At 40.1% G+C, this 26,557-nt stretch overlaps 1 protein-coding gene across 1 annotated transcript in view; it reads right to left on the bottom strand.

Annotated features, from left to right (window-relative positions):
• The window catches only part of LOC129083758 (general transcription factor II-I repeat domain-containing protein 2B), a 69,489-nt gene extending 43,174 nt beyond the window's left edge, over nt 1–26,315 (bottom strand). Inside the window, exons 1-6 of the mRNA XM_054589702.1 lie at nt 26,221–26,315; nt 18,687–18,790; nt 13,428–13,566; nt 1,653–1,772; nt 411–594; nt 224–252 (exon numbers count right to left, since the gene is read on the bottom strand). Coding sequence (XP_054445677.1) covers nt 224–252; nt 411–594; nt 1,653–1,772; nt 13,428–13,566; nt 18,687–18,785 — 571 coding nt within the window. The 5' untranslated portion in view covers nt 18,786–18,790; nt 26,221–26,315. The remainder of the gene's footprint in view (nt 1–223; nt 253–410; nt 595–1,652; nt 1,773–13,427; nt 13,567–18,686; nt 18,791–26,220) is intronic.
• Nucleotides 26,316–26,557: the final 242 nt, after the last annotated feature.

Genomic DNA, 26,557 nt, shown 5'->3' with positions numbered 1-26,557 from the left:
GGTGGTGTCCCGGCTTTCCAGGCAGGGCGTGTTTTTCCCTGAGCTGCATATCCGGAAAACAGCATGACCACCTACCCTGGAAAGTCGCGAGGTTGCTTCCTCAAAGAGGAGAAGGCAAAGAATAAACAAGCTTTAGAATGTTCCGAACTTGCATATTATTTAGAAAAGCAGAGGTTGTTTAGCGGCCAAGGGCAGTCACGACGTAGGAGAAGCTTACACTTACCTAGCTGATCTGCCGGACCTAGGAAAGGTCTGCAAGAAAACCAACACTATTACCCAACAGGAACAGAAAGATTAAACATCGAAATAAACAACTTCTAAATGTAACAGAACATAATTAACTAACTGAAATTAAGCCCTCAGTTTATCTTTAAGTAAACTAACTGCTATAAAAGGACAGGGCTTGTCACCTGTTTATGATGAATGAGATCCCCGCTTTGTTCTCCAAAATCCATTTCAGAGTTGCAAGATCATAGTTCTCTGGGTGCTGAAAGGCAACTCCCTCTGGAAGCCCCTGTACTACCACAGCCGACTGATCTCGCAGCATCTTCTCATACGGAACAGGCACCATTGCTGTTGTTCCTAATGCTTTACCTAGAAGAAGAGGCAAGTTGACTTTAAATGGTACGAGTGTAAAACCCCACCAGTCAGTTTCATTCAGTGTAATAAACACAGGTGGTGACATCTGGCTTTGAAGATACATTAGAAATATAAGGTACCCTACTTCTCTATGTCCCAAGTCAGAAAAATTCCCAACCAAAGGACCCCCCCAAAATTAATGATATTTACTTTAAGCCTTCACATAAGAAAGAAAATAACAGATCTTTTTTCTCCATTCTCTTGGGGGTTGGACAATTTGGGGTACTTGCCCCAGCACGCCCAGGGCTGCAGAGAGCACCCCACGGTTATTCAGACTGCACCCAAAAGAGGACAATTGTCTGTATGTCACACCAACAAGTCAGGCTACCTTGCCTGTGGAAGAGTTATGAAGTCACCATGGTCTCCTGTCACCACCTGGGGCTGCATGTCTTTCTATACTGGCCAGCCAGCCCTCAGGTGCCGGAGCTCCATTCCTCATAAAGAATTGTAGCCTGAGGTCCCAAGACCTCATGTGCTGGGAGTCCCCAAAGTCGAGGACTCACAGGGACCTGCAGGTCACATAAGTGTGCGCAGCTGTCTAGGAATGATAAACAAGGCCTCGGGACATTAGGGTACGTATATCACAAGTACAACACCTGTACAGTTACCTAGCTTTTTATAACACTGTGTAGGTATTTTTTAAAAGAATCCCCGTCTTAATGCCTGTGGAAAGATGTGGGTAGATGGAGAGACAGATGAGGGTGAAACTGGTGACCAGGGCAGCAATAAAAACCTTTAATCAATTGGGTTGGCTGAGGAGTGGGGGCTCCCTAAAATGGGAGCAAAAATTGAAAACTGACCACGGCGGAGCTTTCTATGGACCAGAATAAACCAAGTTGTCTTCTGTAACAAAGCCTGACCTAGTACATTAAGAACTGGCTCTTTGCTTGATGAGAATGTGGATTTTCAAATGTTAGAAACCTTCTAAATTGTCACATCAATAAGATGATCTAACACTGTCCTAGTCGTCCTCCGGAGCTATTCAGGGAATTAGTGCTTCAAGTGCACTTTACCATAACAAAAGCAGAAATAGTCCTCAACTGCTTTTCTGAGTATTTCCGCTTCTCCCGAGTGGAGCTGTGTCCTGTTCACCGGGAGCGGGGGTTTCACCTCAGGCAGGCCTTCTGCTATGCCTGTGAACAAGTCATCAGCGCAAAGTCAGTCTCCAGGCGTTTGTACCATACACATTCTTAACCTCTATGCTTCTTGTATACGGAAAATAAAAAGGGAAACAGAGTAATAAACATAAAACAAGATCTTTGTTTATTTAAATAAAAACAAAGAATGAGCTATTTATAATGAACAGGATAATATAACATAGTGATCATCTCTGAAATGAATCAATTGATAAAGAACTGTAAGTCATACAACACACAAGGAAATATTTGTAGTTCAAAGTAAATTATTTTTAACGGTCATTGTGTAGGAAGACCCTCACCACTGAACATGTTCTGCACCAGCCTTCTATCACCCCTATCAGCTGCTGTTCCAAAAGTTTTGAAACTGGTGGGTTTATTATTTTTAATCCTCACCCAAGGATATGTTTATCAACCTCAGAGAGAGAGGAAGGGAGACACAGAGAGAAACACCAATCATTTGCCTCATCACGTGCATGAACCAGGGATCAAACCCACAACCCTTTGGTGCATGGGATGACGTTCCAACCAACTGAACCACCAGGCCAGGGCTGGTGGTTTTAATCAGAGCTAGTCAAGAGACAGAAACCACATGTTAATTTGAAGAGGGAAAGTATAATAAATGATTCATTAACTATTTATACTAGCAAGGGATTGACTACTAAGGAGCAACAAGAACTCCAAAGAACACACAGCAGCAGTAGTGGGAGCAGCCCCACTGCAGGAGCTGAGGCAGAGCCCTGAGGAAGGAACTACTCTGGAAGAGGGGTCCCCAGAGAGATCCAGAGCTCTGGGGCGAATGCAGTCATGGCCTATTGGACAGTGGAAAAGTTGGCTGGGATGCAGCAAGCAGGGGCCGGCAAGCCACGACCCACCTGGCGGTGGCTAGGGAAATCACGGGCAAGTTGCCCCCAGGTGCCTGCAAGGCTTGCTGGGAGCTGCAAAGAAGCTGCCCTCTGGGGTGCTGGTGGGACCCTGATAACCACCTGCGGGTGCTGCCAACAGAACTCGCTGGGAAGCTGCTCTCTGGGGCCCTGGAGGACCTCCCTGAGAAACTATCTGTGGGGATGGTGCTATTGACATTCACTGGGAAGTCTCCTTCTGGAACTTTCTAGGACTTCTGTGAGACTTGCTGGGAAGCCGGCTGGGGTGCCAGTGGAACTGACTGGATGCTGAGTGTGGTAGGGGAGTTCCTGGGAATCCCAACTGCTTCGGGTCATCAGGTGCCACGGGCACAAGCAGCTGAGAACCCACTGGAATCAGGAGGAGAAGCTCCTACCTCTCCAGCACACCTCCTCAGCTCTCTTCTGACAAAGGTGAACACTGTGTCCTGCTGAAGGAGAAATGTTTACAGGGCCCACCTCCAACATCCAAGGCAGGGCAGAGAGGGGTGGACCGGGAGTACAGAGGCAATAACCTGATAACTGTCACAGGGAACGGTTACAGCGATTTCTTGAGCTAGAGAGGCCCATACAATGGAGTCACGTTCTAAGGTCAAGCATAAGGCAAAAATTGTGTACAGGCAATTAAGTGCAGAATATATAGTTTTGTATATACAGTTCTGTGAAGCAATTCTTATGCACATTTATATCTTAGAAATAGTCAACCAGGCTAAAAGAAGGAAGCAGTTGAAAACCTACATGTGTTTGGTCACTCAAACAATTTTCGCTTACAGGTAAAGAGTGAATAGAGTGCTAGAGAAGTGACAATATTTCCTGTAGAGTTTACTCCAGGGGTGAGGGAACTACAGCCTGTGGGCCAGATCCTGCAGACTCACTGCCTATTTTTGTACGATCTGTGAGCTAAAAATAGGATTTTTATATTTTGAAATGGTTAAAAAAAGTTTCAAAAGAGACTATCATTCATGACACATGAATGAAAATTCAAATTTTAGTGTCCATAAATAGGGCTTTCTTGACCACGCCCATTCACTTACATATTACCCCGTTTTGCTTTCACACTACAATAGCAAGCTGAGTGGCTGCAACAGAGACTCTAAGGACCCACAGTCAGAGAGTGACCTATTTTCTCCCTGCCCCATTAAAGAAAAGAAAAAGTTTGCCAATTCCTGGTTTATTCTATATTGTTTTTAATATTAAGCATGTATGTTGGTTTCTAACTTCAGAGTGGAGGTAAATGTGTGTGTTTTTTAAATCTTCACCCAAACATGTTTATGGATTTGGGGGGGGGGGGGAGAAAGGAAAGGAGGTTGGGGGCTAGAGAAAGCGAGAGAGAGAGAGAGAGAGAGAGAGATAGACATCGATGTGAGAGATAAATATCAATCGGTTGCCTCCCGTATGCCTCCCAACCGGGAATCAAACCTGCACTATTTTGACGCACAGGACAATGCTCCAACCAACCAAGTCACCTGGCCAGAGCTAAATGTGTTTTTGACGCAATTCCACAGTAATTTTTTCTTACACCCAAGATAACTTTTAAAGAAACAAACATCACATATTCAAGAATCACATCCAGTATTTCAGTTGCAGTGATGGCAGAGAAATGTGTGTATTTGCCAATAACAGCAATAGGCTCTGGACAAAATATTAAAATCAAGTATTTGAATACACTGAAGTTGTCACCAAAACCAGACAGAAATGAGAAGGAATGCTATCTTTGAAAGAAGGAAAGGTTAAATACTGAGTGAGAGTCAGGCTGAACTGGCTTTTCCCCTGTTAGGGATACCTTAGTTCCTCAGGTTCTCAAGGAAAGAGAGCTTAACCAAAACGCAGCATGTTTGCCCTGGCTGGTGTGGCTCAGTGGACTGAGCACCAGCCTGCAGACAGAAAGGTTGCTGGGTTCGATTCCCAGTCAGGGCACATGCCTGGGTTGTGGGTTCAGTCCCAGTTGGGTCATGTGCAAGAGGCAACCAATCCATGTTTCTCTCACATTGATGTTTCTTTCCCTCCCTTCCCCTCTCTCTAAAAATAAAGTACATAAAATCTTTAAAAAAAACAGAGAGAGAGAAGATAGAATTCTAGAAATAAAAAAATAACTGGAAATGAAAATTTCACATGATGCACTTAACAACAGCACACTTTTGAAGAAAGAATCAGTGTCCTCAAATGTAACAGAAACTATCCAGTTTGAAGCTTAAATAGAAAAAAGAATAATAATAAAAAATATTTTTTAATTTACTATTTAATATTTTCATTTCCAGTTATTTTTTTATTTCTAGAATTCTATCTTCTCTCTCTCTGTTTTTTTTAAAGATTTTATGTACTTTATTTTTAGAGAGAGGGGAAGGGAGGGAAAGAAACATCAATGTGAGAGAAACATGGATTGGTTGCCTCTTGCACATGACCCAACTGGGACTGAACCCACAACCCAGGCATGTGCCCTGACTGGGAATCGAACCCAGCAACCTTTCTGTCTGCAGGCTGGTGCTCAGTCCACTGAGCCACACCAGCCAGGGCAAACATGCTGCGTTTTGGTTAAGCTCTCTTTCCTTGAGAACCTGAGGAACTAAGGTATCCCTAACAGGGGAAAAGCCAGTTCAGCCTGACTCTCACTCAGTATTTAACCTTTCCTTCTTTCAAAGATAGCATTCCTTCTCATTTCTGTCTGGTTTTGGTGACAACTTCAGTGTATTCAAATATTTGATTTTAATATTTTGTCCAGAGCCTATTGCTGTTATTGGCAAATACACACATTTCTCTGCCATCACTGCAACTGAAATACTGGATGTGATTCTTGAATATGTGATGTTTGTTTCTTTAAAAGTTATCTTGGGTGTAAGAAAAAATTACTGTGGAATTGCGTCGAAAACACATTTAGCTCTGGCCAGGTGACTTGGTTGGTTGGAGCATTGTCCTGTGCGTCAAAATAGTGCAGGTTTGATTCCCGGTTGGGAGGCACACTGGAGGCAACCGATTGATATTTATCTCTCACATCGATGTCTATCTCTCTCTCTCTCTCTCTCTCTCTCTCTCTCTCTCGCTTTCTCTAGCCCCCAACCTCCTTTCCTTTCTCCCCCCCCCCCAAATCCATAAACATGTTTGGGTGAAGATTTAAAAAACACACACATTTACCTCCACTCTGAAGTTAGAAACCAACATACATGCTTAATATTAAAAACAATATAGAATAAACCAGGAATTGGCAAACTTTTTCTTTTCTTTAATGGGGCAGGGAGAAAATAGGTCACTCTCTGACTGTGGGTCCTTAGAGTCTCTGTTGCAGCCACTCAGCTTGTTATTGTAGTATGAAAGAAATATCAAATTTTCTTTTATATATGTAAATGAGGAAGAGAAAGTTCAGAATAAATATCTGAAGAGATAATGGCCAAAATGTCCAAACCTGATGAAGGCCACAAGTAGACATATCATGGCCAAACTGCTGAAAACCAAAGATTAAAGAGAGCAAAGGGAAATGACACATTACCTTCCGAAAAAAAGTAAGAACTCTAACCTGACTTTGTATCTAACACGATGGAAGCCTGAAGGCAATGGAATAAAACTTTTAAGGGGCTGAAAGGAAAAACTGTCATTAGAATTCCATATCACCTAAAAATATACTTCAAAAACAAAAGCAGGAAGAGTGATGTTGGCAATACAGCAGATAAAGAAGTAACCACCCTTCTCTCCCCTATAGATACAGCGAATTAACAATAGACCAGAACACCTCTGTAGGAACTCCACAGGCCAGCTGAGAAGCCACAGCACCTCAGTCATTGTAAAACCAAGAAGGGATTCCAGTAGAAGGGGCAGGAAAATTCCTGGCATTTGATGTGGGTATTTGTGCCTCTCCCTCTCCATAATACAGCTGCAGAGCAACTGGGAGGAAACCACACTGGGGCTCCTCTCTTGGGAGGGAAACAAAAGAGTGGATTGTGTGTCCAACATTCTGGCTTGGCTGGTGGCTGCAGGAGAAACCAGTGTCTGTCTCATCTTATTTCAAACACTGGTATGGTATGGTATGATGAGATCAAACATTGGTATGGTATGGTATGGTATGATGAAAACAGTTTGGCAGCTGCTGAAAACAGGGGTGAGGAGCATGTTAGAGCTGCAGGTTTGTGGGTAAACACCAAGGGAGAAAGATATTCAAAAAGGCTGGAGAGGTCTCAGAACAGCCAGCAGGATGATTGGTGAAGGTCTTTGCCTGCACAGAGCCAGTATGCAAAGCCTAGGAGGGGTGGCTGTTTTTTCAAATGCCCAAATTCCAGCCAAAACAAAACAAAACAAAAAAACAACCTTACAAGGCATACACAGAAAGAGGGAAACAGGCCCAACTGAAGGAACAGAATAAAGATCCAGAAACAATTCTAAAGGAATGAAGATCTATGGACTAACTGCCTCACAAAGAATTAAAAGTGTCATAATGCCATAATGCAAAGATGCTCAGTGAGCTGAAAGAGAATACAGATAGGCAACTAAATGATACATGAACAAAATGAGAATACTGACAAAGACAGAAACTATAAAAAGAACCAAACAGAAATTATGAAGCGGAAAAATAAAATAACTGAACTGAAAAATTAGAGGTGTTCAACAGCCTACTTGATTAGATGGAAGAAAGAATAAACAAACTCAAAATAAGTCATTTGAAGTCATTAAGTTAGAGGAGCGAAAAAAGAAAAAAATAAAGAAAAAAGTGAAGAAAGCTTAAAGGACTTACGGACACTATGTCATATAAGACTCACTTCTGATTTAAGGGCCTATATAGGCTGAACATGAAAGGATGGAAAAAATATTCCATGCAAATGATAACCAAAGGAGATGCAAAAGGTAATGGTAATGCAAAAAGTAGCTAGGAATGGCTACTTTTAAAGTCAGTCAATATAGACTTTAAATAAAAAACTGCTACGAGACAAAGAAGAACATTAAATAATGATAAAAGGGTCAATTCACCAGGAAGATAGAATACTTGTAAATATTGATGGACCAGATCTCAGAGCTCCTAAATATATGAAATAGAAATGAAGGGAGAAACACAATAACGTACAAGACTTCACTACCCCCACTTTCAATAGTGGGGAGGACAATTAGACCAAAAAATAAAAAAATAATAGAGGAATGAAACAACACTATAAACCAACTGGACATAACAGACATGACCACCCAGCAACAGTAGAATGTACATTCTTCTCAAGTGCACACAGACCATCTTATAGGAGAGACCAAATATTAGGCCACAAAACAAGTCTTAATAAGAAGATGAAAGATATACAAAGTATCTTTTTCTAAATCACAATGGAATAAAACTAGAAATCAATAGCACAAAGAAAACTGGAAAACCTATAAATATATGTAAATTAAACAATGGACCAGAGAAGTCACAGTGGAAATTAGAAAATACTTTGAGGGAAATGAAAATGAAAACACAATATACCAAAACTTAAGGGTTATAGCAAAAGCAATGCTAAGAGGAAACTCTGTAGATAAAAATTAGTATTTTTAAAAAAGATCTCAAATCAACCAACTAACTTTTACATCTCAAGAACCTAGAAAAGAGCCCTGGCTGGCTAGCTCAGTTGGTTAGAGCATTGTCCTGATAAGCCAACGCTGAGGGTCTGATCTCCCGGTCAGGGCACATATAAGAAGCAACAAATGAATGCATCAATAAGTAGAACAAAATTGATCTCTCTCTCTCTCCCCCCCTTCTCTCTCATGTCAATAAATAAAATAAAATTTAAAAAAACTAGAAAAGAAGAGCAAACTAAACCCCAAAGTAGCAGAATGAAGGGGAATAGAATAAATAAAATTAAATAAAAATAAAGAATAAATAAAATAAAGAATATATCAGAGATAAATGAAATAGAGAATTAAGAAAGTTAAAAATCAATGGAACTAAAAGTTAGGTTTTTAAAAAGGTCACAAAAATTGACAACCCCTTAGCTAGATTAAAAAAAGAGAGAAAATTCAAATAACTAAAATCAGAAAGGAAAGAAAGGACATTACAACCAATGCCCCAGAAATAAAAAGGATTTTAAGAGAATACATGAGTATTTGTACACCAACAAATTGCATAACCTAGAAAAATATGGATAAATTCCTAGATACACACCACATACCACAACTGAATTATGAACTATGAAATCTGAACAGACCAAAATCAAGTAATGGGATTGAATCAATAAAGAAAAACCTCCCAACAATGAAAAGCTGAAGACCAGATGGATTCATTGGAGAATTCTATCAAATATTTAAATAACTAACATCAGTTTCCTGAAACTCTTCCACACAATATAGTTGCAGATTTTAACAATCCATTGTCAGTAATTGATAAATATAAGTAGGGAAAATCAAAATGATATAGATGAATTGAATAATATTATTTAACAACCTGACCTATTTGGTCTATTAACTGCAGGCTCTTGTCAAGTACATACGGAACAGTCACCAACATAAATGATGTGCTAAGCCATAAATGAGGGCTTGATAAATAAAAAATACTAAAATCATATTGAGTATATCTTTAGAGCACCATCAAATTTAATTAGATATAAATAACAAAAAAATCCCTGAATATTAAAAAATTAAGGAACATGCTCCTAAGTAACCATGGGTTGAAAAAATTACTAGGGGTATTAGAAAATATTTTGAAACGATAATAAAAACACAACATTCAAAGTCTTTGGAATACAGCTAAAGTAGAGCCTAAAGGGAAAATCATAACTTTAAATAAATAATTTCTTAAATAGTCAATGACCTAAGCTACCAAATCAAAAAGATAGAAGAGAAAAGCAAATCAATCCAAAGAAATTATAAGTAAGAAAATAATGAAGTTAAGAGCAACAATAATTGACAAAGAAAACAGACAAATAAGGAAAAATCATAAAGCTGAAAGTTGGCTCATTGGAAAGGTAAGTAAAATGGATGAATTCCTTGCAAGATGTATCAAGAAAAAAGTGAGAAAACACAAATTATCAATATCAGAAACTAAAGTAGAGACAACAATACAGAGATTAAAATTATAAAGCAAATATTATAAACCATTTAATGCCAACAAATTTGACAACTTAGATGAAATAAGGAAATTAAAAATAAAGTTTACTGGACTTCTGGCCAAGATGGAGGTGTAGGGAGATACACTTTGCCTCCTTGCACAACCAAAAGAAGAACAACAAATTAAAAAAAAAAAAAAAAACAGATTTTCCAGAAAATCAAACTCTATGAAGTCCGACAACTGAGGAGTTAAAGAAGAAACATTCATCCAGACTGGTAGGAGGGGTGGAGATGGGCAGCTGGGGTGGAGGGGACCTGAGGCAAGGCAGTGGCTGGAGGATTGGGTGGGACAGATGGCAGCTGGTGGTCTCACACTTGCGTGCAGATAAACCAGGAGGAATGAAAGGGGTGCAAGTCAGACCAAGCAACCCAGGGTTCCAGCGTGAGGAAAAGAAAGCCTCAAAACCTCTGTCTGTAAAAATCTGTGGGGGTTGCAGTGGTGGGAGAAACTCCCAGCCTCACAGGAGAGTTCACTGGAGAGACCCACAGGGTCCTAGAATGTACACAAACCCTCCCACCTGGGAATCAGCATCAGAAGGGCCCAATTTGCTTGTGGGTAGCAGCAGAAGTGACTGAAAGCCAACTGAGAGGCAAGCAAGCAGCACTGTTCCCTCTCAGACCCCTTCCCCCACATACAGTGTCACAAGGCCAAGTGACATGAGCTGCCCCACCCTGGCAAATACCTGAGGCTCTGACCCTTCTAACATAACAGGTGTGCCAAGACAAAGAAACATGGTCCAAATGTAAGAACAGATCAAAACTCCAGAAAAAGAACTAAGCAATGAAGAGATAGCCAACCTATTAAATGCAGAGTTCAAAACACTGTTAATCAGGATGCTCACGGAATTGGTTGAGTGTGGTAGCAAAATAGAGGAAAAAATGAAGGCTATGCAAAGTGAAATAAAAATATACAGGGAACCAACAGTGAAGGGAAGGAAACCAGGACTCAAACCAACGATTTGGAGCAGAAGGAAGAAATAAACATTCATCCAGAACAGAATGAAGAAACAAGAATTCAAAAAAATGAATAGAGGCTTAGCAACCTCTGGGACAACTTTAAATGTTCCAACATCCAAATCATAGGGGTGCCAGAAGGAGAAGAGGAAGAGCAAGAAATTGAAAACTTATTTGAAAAAATAATGAAGGAGAAATTCCCCAATCTGGTGGAGGAAACAGACTTCCAGGAGAACCAGGAAGCTCAGAGAGCCCCAAAAAAGTTGGACCCAAGGAAGCACACACCAAGGCACATCATAATTACATCACCCAAGATTAAAGATAAGGGGAGAATCTTAAAAGCAGCAAGAGAAAAGGAGACAGTTACTTACAAAGGAGTTCCCATAAGACTCTCAGCTGATTTCTAAAAAGAAACCTTGCAGGCAAGAAGGGGCTGGCAAGAAGTATTCCAAGTCATGAAAGGCAAGGACCTATATCCAAGATTCCTCTATCCAGCAAAGCTTTCATTTAGAATGGAAGGGCAGATAAAGTGCTTCCCAGATAAGGTGAAATTAAAGGAGTTCATCATTACCAAGCCTTTACTATATGAAATGTTAAAGGGACTTACCTAAGAAAAAGATCAAAACTATGAACAGTAAAATGAGAACAAACTCACAACTATCAACAATTGAACCTAAAAGAAAACAAAAACAAACTAAGCTAACAACTAGAACAGGAACAGAATCACAGAAATGGAGATCACATGGAGGGCTATCAGAGGTGGGCGGGAGGGGGAAAATGGGGGGAAAGGTACAGGGAATAAGAAGCATAAATGGTAGGTACAAAATAGACAGGGCGAGGTAAAGGATAATACAGGTAGTGGAGAAGCCAAAGAACTTACATGTACAACCCATGAACATGAACTAGGGCAGGGGGGATTGGGGGACTGCTGGTGGGAGGTGGGGTACAGGGCAGAGAAGAATAAAGGGGAGAAAATAATGGGACAACTGTAATAGCATTATCAATAAAACATAATTTAAAACAAATAACAAAAAAAGGTTTACTGAAATGGGTACAAAAGGAAAAAAAAAACTTGAATAGCCCTATGTATAAAAAATTAGCATGCAATTGTGAAACTTTAAAAAAACTCTAATTAAATTTCAGCATTAGAAATCCAATTGCCAGCTGATACGAATGAACGGAGAATATTCTTCTTGTTTACCAATCACATACTTACCATATTCACTGCCTCATTTGTCAATCTATCTTCTTGATAGTAGAGACCCTAAGTTTTGGTTTTAGAAGTCAATCTGAATTCATCAATCTCATATGTACATGAAAGTCTCCTGTGAGTGGGAAGGGAGCTGGTGGACATGTCCCAGCTCAGCCTGTTTCTTAATGTCGAAGTAGCATCAAGGTCTCTTCCCCAGGCCCTGAGCCCCCTGGTAAGGTGTCCTGCCTTTGCGGTTTCTGAGACAAGTCTCCCAAGGAGCCTGTGTGCCCGCTCTCTGTATATCTCTAAGGCCCTTCCAATTTTAGTCATGCTCTGTGTTCGCCTCTATCTCCCCCAGACTATCAGATCGGGGCTCCTTCAGCCTGACCAAAGGCAATGCTGTGTGGGGCACATAACACGACCCAGGCATCGTCCTTGAAAAAAATTATATATACATAATTTTAATTAAAAACAAATGTATATCTATCAAATCAAGATTATACATATATATATGCATGCACAAAAATACATCAAGATCCACTCACATATATACATATGTGTGTGTGTGTGTGTGTGTGTATATAGCCTTTGCCAATCCTTGGAGACATCTACATGCCTATATATCTATATTTATATGTATAGCTATCTCTATACTTACCCTTTGATTAAACTTTTTTTTTTCCCCTATCTTGATTCCAGGATATACAAAATTGCTAACTCAATACTTGGTAGATGTTCTACAGTGGTACAGATAATCACTATACAAAATGTAGGTTTTAACACCTTAGGGGAGCAATTTTCAACTGGTATGTCACAAGACTTTTTAAAACATGCCATACCTGACTGTTTAGTTAGGGGCATCGACCTCTTTTCCCTTAGACTGTAAAATTGAAAAATGACAATAGCCAACACAACAATAGCTGTCCAGTGTGAATGAATCAAAATTATACCTACATTTTTGTTAATTATACCTATGTTGATCAGCAAAAACTGTATTTTTTGGTGGGCCACAGAATTTTAGTAATTAGTTTATGTGTGCCATGAAATGAAAAAGGGTGAAAACAGTTGCCTGAGAGTATCATTTCCCTAGAATAAGACTACATAATGTCCCTGGGCATTTGCAACACATATTGGCATACTGAAGGCTTGAAAGTCCCATAGTAAAAAAAGGGGAAATGGAGAATAATGGTTGTTAACCAAAAATAATACCTAATAAGCCCTGATGGAGTTTTACCCTTTCCTTTGGGAAGGAGCAACATAAGAGTATTTTTTAAATGTGGGTTTATTTTAGAAATCAAAGACAATTTACTTTATGTGCTTCGTATTTAGCCTACAAAACCTGAGCCCCGCTGCAGACCCTCTACAAAACACAATGACAATGTTTCTTGGACTTGCCAGTGTTAAGTATCTATTCACTGGTATGCCACGTCAAAGGAGATATGTCAGAACGATTTTTAGAACAATGCTTATAATATCTTAGAGGAAAACATTACATAAGACCTGCCTGTAAATACTTTAAGGTTTATGAATGCAAAGGATGAAACTGTTAACACTTACAGTATTTTGCAAAATCCTTTTGCAAATCCGTCCTGGCATTGACAAAAGCTCGTCCTTTCTCAGTTCCCACGACAAACACGTCTGTTTCATACATTGCGATGCAGGCCACTTCTGCCTTGGACTTGGCCAGTTCTTTGCACTGAAATCCAAAGAATGAAGTGTTTTATTCAAGGGTAGATCCAGATTTTTGTAGGACCTCAGAGGTGTGCTTTAAGAAAATACAAAATTTCAGGTACAAAATTAATTATTTATTTAGAATGAGAAAAATCACCAAGGAAAAAAAAACAAATTTATCAAGCTAATACCATAAGCATCATAAAACCCAGAGGACAACATATTTTTTTTAAGATTTTATTTCTTTATTTTGAGAGACGGAAGGGAAAGAGAAGGAGAGGGAGAGAAACATCGTTGAGCAATAGAAATAATAAGTTGCCTCTTGAACGCCCCCAACTGGGGACCTGGCCTGCAACCCAGGCATGTGCCCTGACTGGGAATTGAACCAGTAACCTTTTGACTTGCAGCCTGGCACTCAATCCTCTGAGCCACACCAGTCAGGGCAAGAAGAACATATTTTTATTAACTACCTGTGATATTGTGATTTACAACAAAAATAGGTTTATTTGGTCTTTGTTCACTGTTCCTGGCACATAAAACCCTTGGAATTCTCTAAGTGAAGAGATAAAGGTGAGGTCTGTGAGCTGCTCTAGCAAATTAATCAAACCTGAGGAGGGGGGGTCATAGGAACCCCCGCTTATGACAGATCAGATATGATAGATCAGAAGCACCGGTGACAACCTTGACTGCAACTGGCATCCGAAGTGGGGGCGGGGGCAGTCTTGGGGGACTGAGCTGGCAACCTGTGAGACTGGATGCTGTCTCTGGGTAGATAGTGTGAGAACTGAGTTGAAGTGCAAGACGTCAGCAGTGGTTGGAGAATTGCTTGTTGGTGTGGGAAACCTGCCCCAATGCAAGGGAACTGGGTGCAGAATCTTTTTTCCTACACTTTTGGCTATAGATTCTTAGACTGCCTCTTCCTGGGACAATAATTTTTTAGATATCATTTTAATAATTTAATATTTCCTCCAACATGATTGATTATGTTTTTATTATTGATGGCAGGGATGCATAACACATGCAAATTCATGCACAGACATACTTGCAGGTTTATGGCCTCCAGACAAGCATTCTGATACATTCTACTTTGTGTATTTTCTTTCAGAAAGTTAAAAGAATATTTGGTGTATTTATAACTACATATGCTACATTACTGGGCATATTCCTGACTAGAAAGAAGTTTGGTTTCGAAAAGGCATCAGTGAAAAACAAATCCTGTTTACGATTTTACCTGTTAAATAAGTAGAAGAATTTCCTCCAGATGAGCTTTTGGCTCTGTACATTTAAGACCTTGTTTCATGTCTACTACCCAGATATGTTCACACCACAATACGACCTCAGGCTTTGTCTCTTGCTGTCATGTTACTGGATGAGAGGACACAGAGGACTGTGGGAATATTCCTGAAACTATTCCTGCACTGAGATGTGCATCAATAACTTACCAGATATAAAAATAACAGCAAGCCACATAATTATTATTAATTATTGCTAAACTAAAACTAAAGGGATCCCTAGTCCAACTTCCCCTTATCAAGACCCCAAAGATGCCATGTCCTCTCCAACATCACCGGACACAGTGGATACAATTGGCAGAATAATGGCCCTACAAAGATGTCCTTGTCCTCATCCCCAGAGCCTGTGAACAGGTAACCTTACATAGCAGAAGGGACTTTGCAGATGTGATTGTATTTAGGATCTTGAGATGGGAAGATAATTTTGGATTATCCAGGGTGGCCCAATGTAAGCATGAGAGGCCTGACAAGGAAAAAGGAGGCAGAAGGAGATGTGACAATGGAATCAGAGAGCAGAGCGGTGCCCTTGCTGGAAGAGGCCACAAGACAAGGGGCACTGGTGGCTTCTGGGAGCTGGAAAATGCCGGGCACAGATTCTCTTTGGAAGCCTCCAGAAGGGATGCAGCTCTGTTGACACCTCAATTTTAGCCCCACAAAGTTCTTTTGTGACTTCTGACCTTCAGAACTATCAGATAATATATGGGTGTCGTTTAAAGCCACGAAGTTGATGTAATTTTTTACAGCAGCCACAGGAAACTATTTCAGGGGCGGTGGCAGAGAGAAAGAGTAGAAGGAGACAGCAACCTTCACTGATGTGATTAAAATACCTTATTCTAGCAAGTTTTACAAAAAACACACATGCGCATATTGCTAGGACTCGGCCAAGACCGGGGGAGGGTCAGGGCAAGTGGGAAGCCCAGAACCGAGGCTCTGTCGCTTCCTGGCAGATCTGTTCATATCAAACGAGCTAAAAATTCAGCAGTTAACCCAACACACAGACTCTGGTATCAGGTGAAGTTGCCAATTTGTAGCCTTACTTTGGTCATCATCAGTAGCAAAGATCTTTTTAAAAGCACTTTTTCTCATTATGAAATAGGCATATTATAAAAATTTTATCAATAACAGATACAGAAAAGTACACAGAAAAAAAGAAATCCCCTGTAACCCTATCATCCAGAATTAACCACCGTTCATGTTCTGAAATATGCACACATACATATACAATTTTCTAAAATAAAGTTAGAATCATACTGCTGTATATAGGTTGGCCTTCTGCTTATTATTAATGAGCATTTATGATCCTGAAAAACATGATTTTAAAATGAATATATAATATTCTGTCCTGAATTGTCCAGTTGGGCCCAATGTAATCACCATATGCCAGTTTAACCAATAACATTATTAAAAAGTTTTTTCCTATTATAAACAATACTATAATAAACAACCAAGAACATCAATATTTCTGTGCATGTTTATTTCCATGGGATGGGATCAGAAAAGTGGAACACCTCAGTCAAAGGGTATAAATTATTTTAAGGTTCCTGAAACATATTACAAACAGTGCTTCAGAGGGGCCCACGCTCCCACAAGCCCTGTGGTGGAGTCCACGCCACCTCACCGTTACAAGCACTGAGAACTGTTGTCTGTGGGCTGGGCACAGTGACTTACATCCCAGAACAGGACACGACGAGGGAAAAATAGTAACTTGACAACAGAGAAATGTGACAGATGTTACTTGTATTAAGGTTCTCCAGAGAAACAGAACCAATAGGAGACTTTATACACATAATACGAGGTTTATTACAAAGAACTAGCTCATGTAATTGGTTGAGAGGCCCCACGATCCGCTGTCTGCAAGCTGTGGGAAAGCCTGGAGTGTGGGTCAAAAGCCTGAGAGGTAAAGAGCTGATGGACTAAATTCCAGTCCAAGTCTGAAGACAGGAGTGCAGAGGGCAGGATGAGATCAATGTCTCAGCTCAACAGGCAGGCAGAGAACTAATTCCGCCCCCTTCATTTCTTTGTTCTCGCTGGGCCCTCAACAGAGTGGATGATGCACACCCACAATGGGAGGGCCACCTGCTTCACTCAGGGCGCAAATTCAAATGCGAATCTCTTCCAAAAAACACTCTCACAGACACATCCGAAGATATTATTTATCTAGCTGTCTGGGCATCCCATGGCCCAATCAAGTTGATATATAAAATTAATCACCACACCACCTTGACTAAGTGATCAAGGTGAATGTCACCAGTGATTAGACATGCTGATGTCATGAACCCCTGATACGAAGTGATGAAAGGGATAGATGGTGATGGATGGAGACTTGACCAGGGGTGGTGAATATACAACACAGCGTACAAATGATGTGCTGTCGAATCGTGCATCTGAAACCAGTGTCACCCCCAATAAATTCAATAGAAAGGAAAAAACAAGATACACGGTGAGCTGAATGGACTATAAAACAAGACCCCTACATATGCTGTCGACAAGACACTCACCTCAGATCAAAAGACACACACAAACTGAAAATAAAGGGATGGAAAAGATATTTCATGAAAATAGAAACAAAACAAAAAAGCAATACTTTTATACCAGATAAAATATATTTTTAAAAAAAGGCTATAGCAAGAGACAAAGAAGGACCCAGAACTCCACTTCAGGATATTTAACTGAAGAAACCCAAAACATTATTTATTGAAATAAATAAAAAATAAAACTTATTCCAAGTTTTTTTTAAAGGAAAAACAGTTTTATTTATCCCCAGATAATCTAAGAAAATCTCCCCATCTCAAGAGCCTTCACTTAATCATATCTGTGGAGTTCCTTTGGCCAAATCAGGTAATATTCTAATAACAGGCTCAGGATGAGGACATGAACATCTTTGGGGAGGGGGGTGAGGCATTATTCAATTTATCATAGTTTGTTTTCAAAATTTCTCTTTATTTGGTTTTCTACAGTTTGAGTATGATAGGTTGAGGGGTGCGTGTGCGCGCATGCATGTGTGGATGTGTTATGTGTGTGTTTGGTACTTTGCCAATTGACCCAATAATTTCTTTATAGAAAAATAAAAATAAATAAATAGCTACATATATATTTTTCTGGTCAAAAATCCAATCCAGGGTCACACTTTCTATTTGGTGTCCTGTCTCTTCAGTCTCCTTCCATCTGGGACAGTTTCCTCATCTTTCATGACACTTATATTTATATAAGTCCAGTCCATTATTTTGTAGAATGTCCCTTAATTTGGGCTAGTATGACGTTTTCTCACAAGACTCAGGGTGTGCACTTTTGGTGGGAACGCCACAGAAGTGGTTCTGCTCCTTCTAAGTGCCTCACGGAGGGAGGCACATGATGTTAGTCTGCCCCGTGAATCACTCGATTAAGGGGCTGTCTTTGGTTTCTCCACTTTTATAAAGTGTGTGGCTTTCCCTTTTTAATCAATCAAGTACTTTGTGATCAGATACTTTGAGGGTATAGAAATTTAGCATCAAATTTTCTCACACAAGGTAAAGTTTCCATTTGGATATAAATAGATGTATGTAAGTGGATCATTAATTTACCTTTAAATTTAGAGAAAATATATTCTCAAACAAGGTAACGTAGATGCCTTCATTACATTTTCAGATCTGGAAAGCTTAAATTTATATCATTATATCCGTTATATAAGGAAAAAAAAGATAATTAAACAAATTATCTGACAAGCCCATATCCTCTATGAAGAAGGGTATGCTTAACACAGACAGCATGCAAAACTCAAGTTGAAATTTAAAAATGACAGTGAAGTGTTTCGCAGTTCTGTCATTTCTACAGTGACCCAGCATGGCACGTGTTACAGAACCGTAGACCTTCTCACCATGGACTCCAGAGCTGACACGAGGAACGTCACCACCATCCTGCTCTCTGAGGACGCCTCATTTTCCACGGGCAGGGCAGACATTGCTACTTGGGCCATGATTCCTGTGCAAGAGAAGTAAGGAGAAAGTGAGTGGCAGAAACCCACCGTGTCCTGCTAAACACTCATTTAGAGCTGGGTGGGTCCTCCACATGACCTGGTTCAAACCCCCTCTAGAGCTGAAGAAATTGACCCTTAAAGACATTAAGTAACTCCAAGACCTCTGTATACAAATGCTAATTTTCATATAGTGTATTTTCCACTAAACCTAGAAATCACCTCCTCATAAAGCAAATTCAGGTGTTATGCTAGAGAAGCATGTTAACTACTTCCTAGTTGAAGCGGGGAAGGAAATGAACCTTACTGATCCCATGATGTTTTGTCAGATTTCAACATGGCAGCCAGATACGACATTCCCTTTCACCTACACAGAAAAAGGAGATGAGTGCGTTTGCATCCTGAAGATGGGAAGAGAAAATCCCCTTTCTTTTCCTGCTAGGACTTTCCCTGCATAAAAGCTCACTTTAAATTTCGCCAAACTCTGTATCAAGTTAGCATTAAAATTTTCCTTTGAAAAAGTTTTTCTAACACCATAGAAAGTTTTTTAAAATAAAGCATACAAAAATCAACACATGTTATGCCCCTGACATAGCTGGCTTAATTACATTTGTAAGTAAAAGGTACATAAAGCAGGCCAGGCTGCGGACGCAAGCTTATGGCGCATGGGGCACGATGCGCTGGTCCCCACAGAACCGGCTGCCACGAGAGCCAGGTAGTACATTTCCCAGACCACTGACCTTGACCCCAGTGGACTGCACCCAGGCTCCTCTTCTGTGAAGGAAACACTAAACCAACCACCTTCACCTCTGACCATTTCTGAGTCCCCTCATTTTAAAATCAAGGAAACCACATATTTTATGAGTCCATCCAAATGAAAAGGTCAGAATGGGGAAATCCATAGAGACAAACAAATCTCAGCGGTGGTTTGGGGCTGAGGGGTGGGGTAGCTACAGGGTACAGGGCTTCTTTTAGGGTGACAAAAATGTTCCAGATTGACTGTGGTGATGACCACGCAACTCTGAATACACTACCGACCATTTAATTGTATACTTTAATGGGTGAGTTGTATGGTATATGAATTTCGTCTAAATAAACCTGTTTTTAAAAATCAAATGAAATCAGGTGGGTGGAGGTGGAAATCAAGGGGGTAAATAGTAATGGAAAAGATACAATAAAACATCACCTAAAAAATCAATCAATCCAATGAAATAAAAAAGAGGCCGGATGAAGAAAAAGGAAATTAACCCTCAGAGAACACATACTAGGTGCCAGTGCTTTTCTCTTAATCCAATTTAATACTCACACCCTCGCTAAGGGAAAAATCACTGCCATGCAAGCATTAGGAGTGGGGAGGAAGCCTGTTCAGGGTTGTGCAGCGACTCATGGTGGAGCAGGGACCGGGGCCACAGCGGCGGAGCGTACGAGCAAACCGAAGACGTCGACAGAGGACCTCAAACGGACCTCGAAGGGACAGGTGCCCCAGGATTAGAGTGGCCACATGTGCTGGGCCAGGACAGTCCTAGTTCACCTTGCCTTGGTGAGGCCGGAAACAGCACTCTCTTCCCTCTCAGGTGCCTATAAAATGGTCCTACGTGGTCCTATGCGGATGATTTGTAAAATGAAAAAACAGTGAGGGCATGATGTTGTGCGTCCTTAAAACAACCTTCACGCTCAAAGGTCTCTTGATGACCTGTGTCAAAAAGCAATCAAAGTGGGACGTCACCTTTGAGCTCAAACGCTGTTTATGTCTGCATATTTTTTTAGCAAGAAGAAAAATGGTCAAAATGACCATTTACTCTTTCAAGTAAAGGAATACATTTTTACCATATTATAAAAATACTTCTGACTGATGTAAACCAGATCTTCATTAGAACTGTTTCATTTCTTTGATTATTAAAGGTGAAATACCTGTTCATGTCATAAAATTTTAATTAAGGTATAACTTACATATAGTAATTATACCCGTTTTTAGTGTACAGCTTTATATGTTTTGACAAATATCAAGTCTGTAGCCACCACTGAAACCAAAGTATAGGACAGACAGTTCCATCACCCCCGAACTCCTCCATGACTCTGCACTCAATTCATACCATGCACCCCAGCCTCTGGCCATAGCTGATCAGTTTTGCCTATTCCAGATTGTCATACAAATGGAATCGCATGCTGTGCGGTTCACTGTATCAGCTTATTCTTTTTATCAGTGAGTTTACCATTGTAGGGATGTAACATAATTTATCTTTTTGTCAGTTAAAGAGTTTTTATGTTATTTGTACGTTTTTTTATGATTATGAAAAAAAGCCACTACAACCCCTCACATGTAGCCTTTTGTTTCAACCAAACTTTTCATTTCTCTTGTGTAAAAACCAAGAGGGGGGTTGCCAGGTCATATCAAAAGTATTTTTTTTAGCTTTATAATAAAGTACCAAACTGTTTTCCAAAGTGAATGTTCCATTTAGTGTTCCTATCACTAATACGTAAGAACACCAGCTGCTTGGCATCTTTGTCAACACATGGAATTGTCAGCTTAAAAAAAACTTTAGCCATTCTGATAGATGGGTAGTGATATCACTTTGTGGTTGAAATTTGCATTTCCATAATGTGTAATGGTGCTAGGCATTTTTTCATGTGCTTATCTGCCATTTGTATATTATCTTTGGCAAAATGCCTGCTCCAATCTTTTGTCCATTTAAAAACTGGATTGCTTCTTTATTTTTATTATTGAATTTATAGAATTATTTATATATTCTGGAGACAAGACCTTTATATGTGATTTGGAAATGTTTTCCCTTTTGCTATAGAGAACATTACTGAGACAACTGGTAAAACTTAGTGAGGAACCCTAACCACTGTGGCTGTTGGTTGGGCATTGTCCTACAAACTGAAGGTTGCAGGTTCAATTCCAGGTCAGGGCACATGCCTTGGTTGCAGGTTTGGTCTCTGGTCAGGGTAAATGTGAGAGGCAACGGACTGATGTTTCTCACATTGATGTTTCTCTTCCTTTCTTTCTCCCTCCCTTCCAATCTCTATAAATAAACTAATAAAGTCTTAAAAAATACTTAATGAGGTTTTAGGATTATTATGTACTAAGATTAATTTTGATTGTATTATTGCTGTTATGCAGGAGAATATTCTTGTTTATAGACAATACTCACTGTAAAGTATTTGGGGGTGATGTGTCCTCAGGTTGATAGTTTCTTTCAAGTAGTTCAGAAAAAAAATAAAAGTTCTTGGTATTATACTTGCAATTTTTTGTAAGTTCAAGATTGCTTCAGATTTTTAAAAATTATTTTTACAAATTGACCTAAACATATGTCATTTATATGTTCATTTCTGTTTTTAATAATTATATGGTCAATACTATGTAATTCCTTTTGGGAGAATCAATATCTGGAATGTTTCATCAAGAATTCAGATGAAATAATTTCATGTGAAAAGGCACAAGTTGAAATGATTTCTATTTTATTCAAACTACGCCCATTGGCAAAACTAGAGTTTTCCTTCCAATTTCTTATTTGTATTTTTAAAAATTAACTGCATTACTTGGTTGAAATATTAAAATTATTTTTCCACAGAAGCTATAGACATCTCATAAAGATTTTAAAATAAACTTTAAATATATTGAACATGTGTTCAATTTTCATCTAAAATAAGGCAAATATTTGTTTTAAAAAAGGATTAATGTGGGTAAATGGGCCCGGTTCAAAAGATAAGTCTACAACCAAAGCTCTTTAATATATTATTGATATTTAAAATGATGACTAAGAAGCTGATATTCGTGACCATTATCTTTCAGAATAAACTACTTCAAATACTGTTTAAAAAAAAATAAAGACAAGGTCTCATATAGCAGAGTCCTATTTACAACGGAAGTAGGTATACTCAAAGGCAGATTCAAGCATCATCCAAATTATCCAAGGGAGCAGTAACTACCTGTCCCAGAAAGACTATATAAGCAGGGACTGGCATATTCCAGGTTCCCAGCTCATGCTTGCTGCTAAGTCAAATGCTCCTATATTGGGATGGCAGAAAGCACCTGAAATATTTTAAGAGGTATTTTTCTCATTTTATTTTTGTAGCTCAACCGTAGTGTGACTCCATTGTCTATTATTTCACATGATTCTTTCCTTAGAGAAGACTTCAACAAAGCCTTCCTCTAAAACACAAAAGTAAACTGCTTGCCTGATATCTGTTAGTGCCAGTGGTAAAGATACTGTTTCTGCTAATTACACCACAGTAATCCCTAAGAGGACTGTGATGTCAAAACTCTGGTTTTTGAGAGAATAAAATAATAGGCAGAATTAAACTAGGTGGATCTCAGAATCATATTTTCAGTTGGTATCAACTGGGATACCAGCAATAATTAAAAAAATGAATGTTTTATAATTATTGCTTTGTTTGTATCCTTAATAAATGAAAGCAGGAACTTAGTCTTTTATATTTTTAATTTAGAACACATCATGTATTAACATATCAAAAATAATGAAACATGGTTATAAGCTAACATGGGGTTTCCCCGCACTAAGAACATTTCCCTGAGAAAAACATCTTTGCATCCTAATAAAACGAAAAATCCTTGACAATGAAAGCTTGTGTCACAGAGTAAAATCTCCCAAAGTCTACGTGGTAATTAACTTCTTTTCTATTCAAATCTAAAGCATGATCAACATTCATTTAGATCACAGATTTTATATAATACTTACTTTTTTGCTCTGTAAAAACTAGACATGTAAACTAAAAAATACTCTCAAATCTCATGTAGTTTCTCCAGCAATCCTTGAGGACTTCCTTGCCTTTTCGACGTATTTTACCAATGAAAACATCTAGAACAGGAGTCAACAATCTGTGGGTCAAATCCAGACTGCCACCTACTTTGTAAGTAAAGATTTATTGGAGCACAGCCACATTCATTTACATCTTGTCTATGGCTGCTTTCCTGCAAAGGCTGGATTGTATGCATGTGACAAGACCTGACAAGACCATATGCCGCCAAAGCCAAAAATATTTATTATCTGGCCCTTTACAGAAAACGTTTGCTCATCTCTGATCTAGAATTCATTTCCATCACTTATAATTTTCATAACTTAGAATGTCATCCACTATGTTTATTGAACTTCTGAAATCTTGAAAAAGAGGCCTGGTTTATTTTTTAGAGTATTTCTAATTTTCCTTTCCTAAAAGTTTAATTTTTCAAGTCTCTGAGGTCTTGCTTTTTTAATTAACAAGTTTCTGAGGTGCCACCTACTCCACAATTCAGCATTCAACAGAAACATATTGAGATGGTTAAAAGGTACAAACTTCCAGTTTAAAATAAGCAAATCCTAGGGATGTAATGTGTAGCATGGTGACTAGAGTTAACAATACTGTATTAAGTTGCAAAGAGAGTAGATCTTAAAAGATCTCATCACAAGAACAAAAAATTATAATATGTGAGTTGATGAATGTTGACTACACTTATTGTAGCAATCACTTCACAATACATTCATATTATCAAATCACTATGGTGGACACCTACAACAAATAATGTTATATGTCAATAAAACTGGAAATTTAAAAAAAGAATAATAAATTCCACAAGGTATTCTTTCTATTCTGGAATGATACAGGAGTATGGAAAAGAAATAGAAATAACATGTATTTTCAATAAAATTTAAATGATTAACAAATAGGAAAGAACTTTAGCTTAGTCAAATACATTAATAAAAATTTAAAAAACAACCAAAAATGTACTGAGCACCTCATATGTGAAAACATACATGCTGGCAGGATGGGCAGAGGGAAACAAAGGTTAGTAAAATCCGCCCCCTGCACGTTCAAGTGAGGCGCACCTGCATGGATATGAACAGCAGATAACAAAGGCAAAATGAAAGCCAGGCGTCCTTGAAGTGGTCCAGAGCACGTGGCAAGAGAGAGTCAACAACTGGGCACTTGAGCAAGTTCTGAAGCCTGAGAAGGAGGGGAAAAACTGTGCCGGCTGAAGGTGCGGGCAAAGACCCGGAGCCGTAGGCAGCAAACATCAGGGGCTAAACAAAAGAAAAGAACGGTGGTGATCCACTCCAAATCGCCACTGCAGAGTAACACCTGCTGCAGCTGACGCCAAGCCCTGTGTCCACTAAAGGCAAGGTGGCCAGTGACACTGATCAAGCCTTCCTCTCCAAGTGGAAGAAAAGGCTGCTTAATTCTTCAGCTGCAGTTCTGAGCAATATCCAACCTTATACCTAGACATCTGCTTACTTCAAATTACCACCATGAAATTAAACTGTGAAAGAATTTTACCCTTAAAACACAAAGCTTGGCCCAGGTATTCCATTTCTTGGCATATACCCAAGAGTTGAAAACATATGCACACAAAAGACGTACACAAATGCTCATAGTAGCATTATTCATAATAGTAAAAAAATGAAATAAAAAAAGTGGAAACCCAAATTGCCGTAAATGGACAGAAAATGAAAATATTGTACTAATACAATGATTATTCATCCATAAAAAGAATGAAACAAACCATCTGCAGAAAACGTTCAGAACATTCAGAGCCATAGAGACAGAAAGTACATTAGTGGTTGAGAGGGGCTGGGGTGTGAAATGGGAAACGACTGCCATTAGAATTGGGATTTCTTTTCGGGTAATGAAAGTGTTCTGGAATTAGATAGTGGTGATAGTTGCAAAACTCTATGAATAAAATAAAAACCAATAAATTACGAACTTCCAAGGGTGAATTTTATAGCATATCTCAATAAAGCTATTATTAAACAGCAAAGCTAGGGTTTGAAGGGAGGGAAATACAGCCCTGCGAGACTTTTCTCCCTTTTAAACCATAAGTGATGGACCGCCATCCTGGGCCAGAAACTCTTCTTAGTCCCTCTGGGTTTACTTTCTGCCATCAGGCCTCTGGAGACTGGCGGGTTGACCTCCACGACAAAACCCACGCCACAGGTCACTCGGTAACGCGGTAACGCGCAATGTGAGGGGCGGAGTCGGGGCGCCTCCACTCTGGAAACGGGGGCAGTTACCAGGCAACAGAGGAAGCCCCGCCCCCTCACCTAACCAATCAGGCACTTCTTCATGCAGCCAACAGTCCCGCGTAAGCACAAGTCAGACTAGGCCTGATGTCACAGGCATCTGGCCCCCCGAGAGCCGGTGGCTTGCAGCATCCTCCCCTACCACCCCGCCCAGCCAATCAGAAGGGAGAAGGATGAGCGTTCTGTGCGTAGGACCGTTGCCCCAACGACAGGGCTTCCTCGCCCCACCCCCACTCCTCCGTCCGTACCCTCGAGCAACCGGGTTCGGGCCGCTGACCCAGCAGGGAAGGGGGCACCTCCCTCTGTGCGCCTGGGCGGGCGACCTCCATAAACCTCCCCCTCAGAGCTGCAGGCCCGCGGGAGGAGAAAGTTCCAAGGAAAGCACCCGCTTTTAATGGCGGCGGGGGCGGGGTACGCACCTGAGGTCCCCACCAGCGGGCAGCGGCCGGCAGGCCTCAGGGTCCGAGGGCTAGGCCACCGGGGGGGCGGCCAAAGGCCAAGGGCAGCAGCGGGGGCGGCGAAAAGGTGGGGGCGCGGCGTGTGGGTGGCGGTCGAGGGCCTGCTCCCCACTATCCCTCCTTTTTCTCTTTCTCCCTTTTTTTTTTTTTTTTTTTTTGGCTTCCTGGAAGGCAGCCTTAACTCGTGTGTCCGCAGCGCCCCAAGTGGGAGTTGCCGTTTCCGGTGATGCCGAATCCAGTTCAGATGCACGCTGAGTTTATTTGGAGGCTCTCGGCCTTGTTTAGCTGAAGGCCAGGG

The sequence above is a fragment of the Pteronotus mesoamericanus genome, unplaced genomic scaffold (assembly GCF_021234165.1).
Source record: "Pteronotus mesoamericanus isolate MK-2021 breed Mesoamerican mustached bat unplaced genomic scaffold, CSHL_Meso_final scaffold_167, whole genome shotgun sequence".
In the NCBI taxonomy this organism is placed as follows: domain Eukaryota; kingdom Metazoa; phylum Chordata; class Mammalia; order Chiroptera; family Mormoopidae; genus Pteronotus; species Pteronotus mesoamericanus.
The sequence above is the reverse complement of the archived record's forward strand: the minus strand, read 5'-3'. Positions and strand labels throughout refer to the sequence as shown.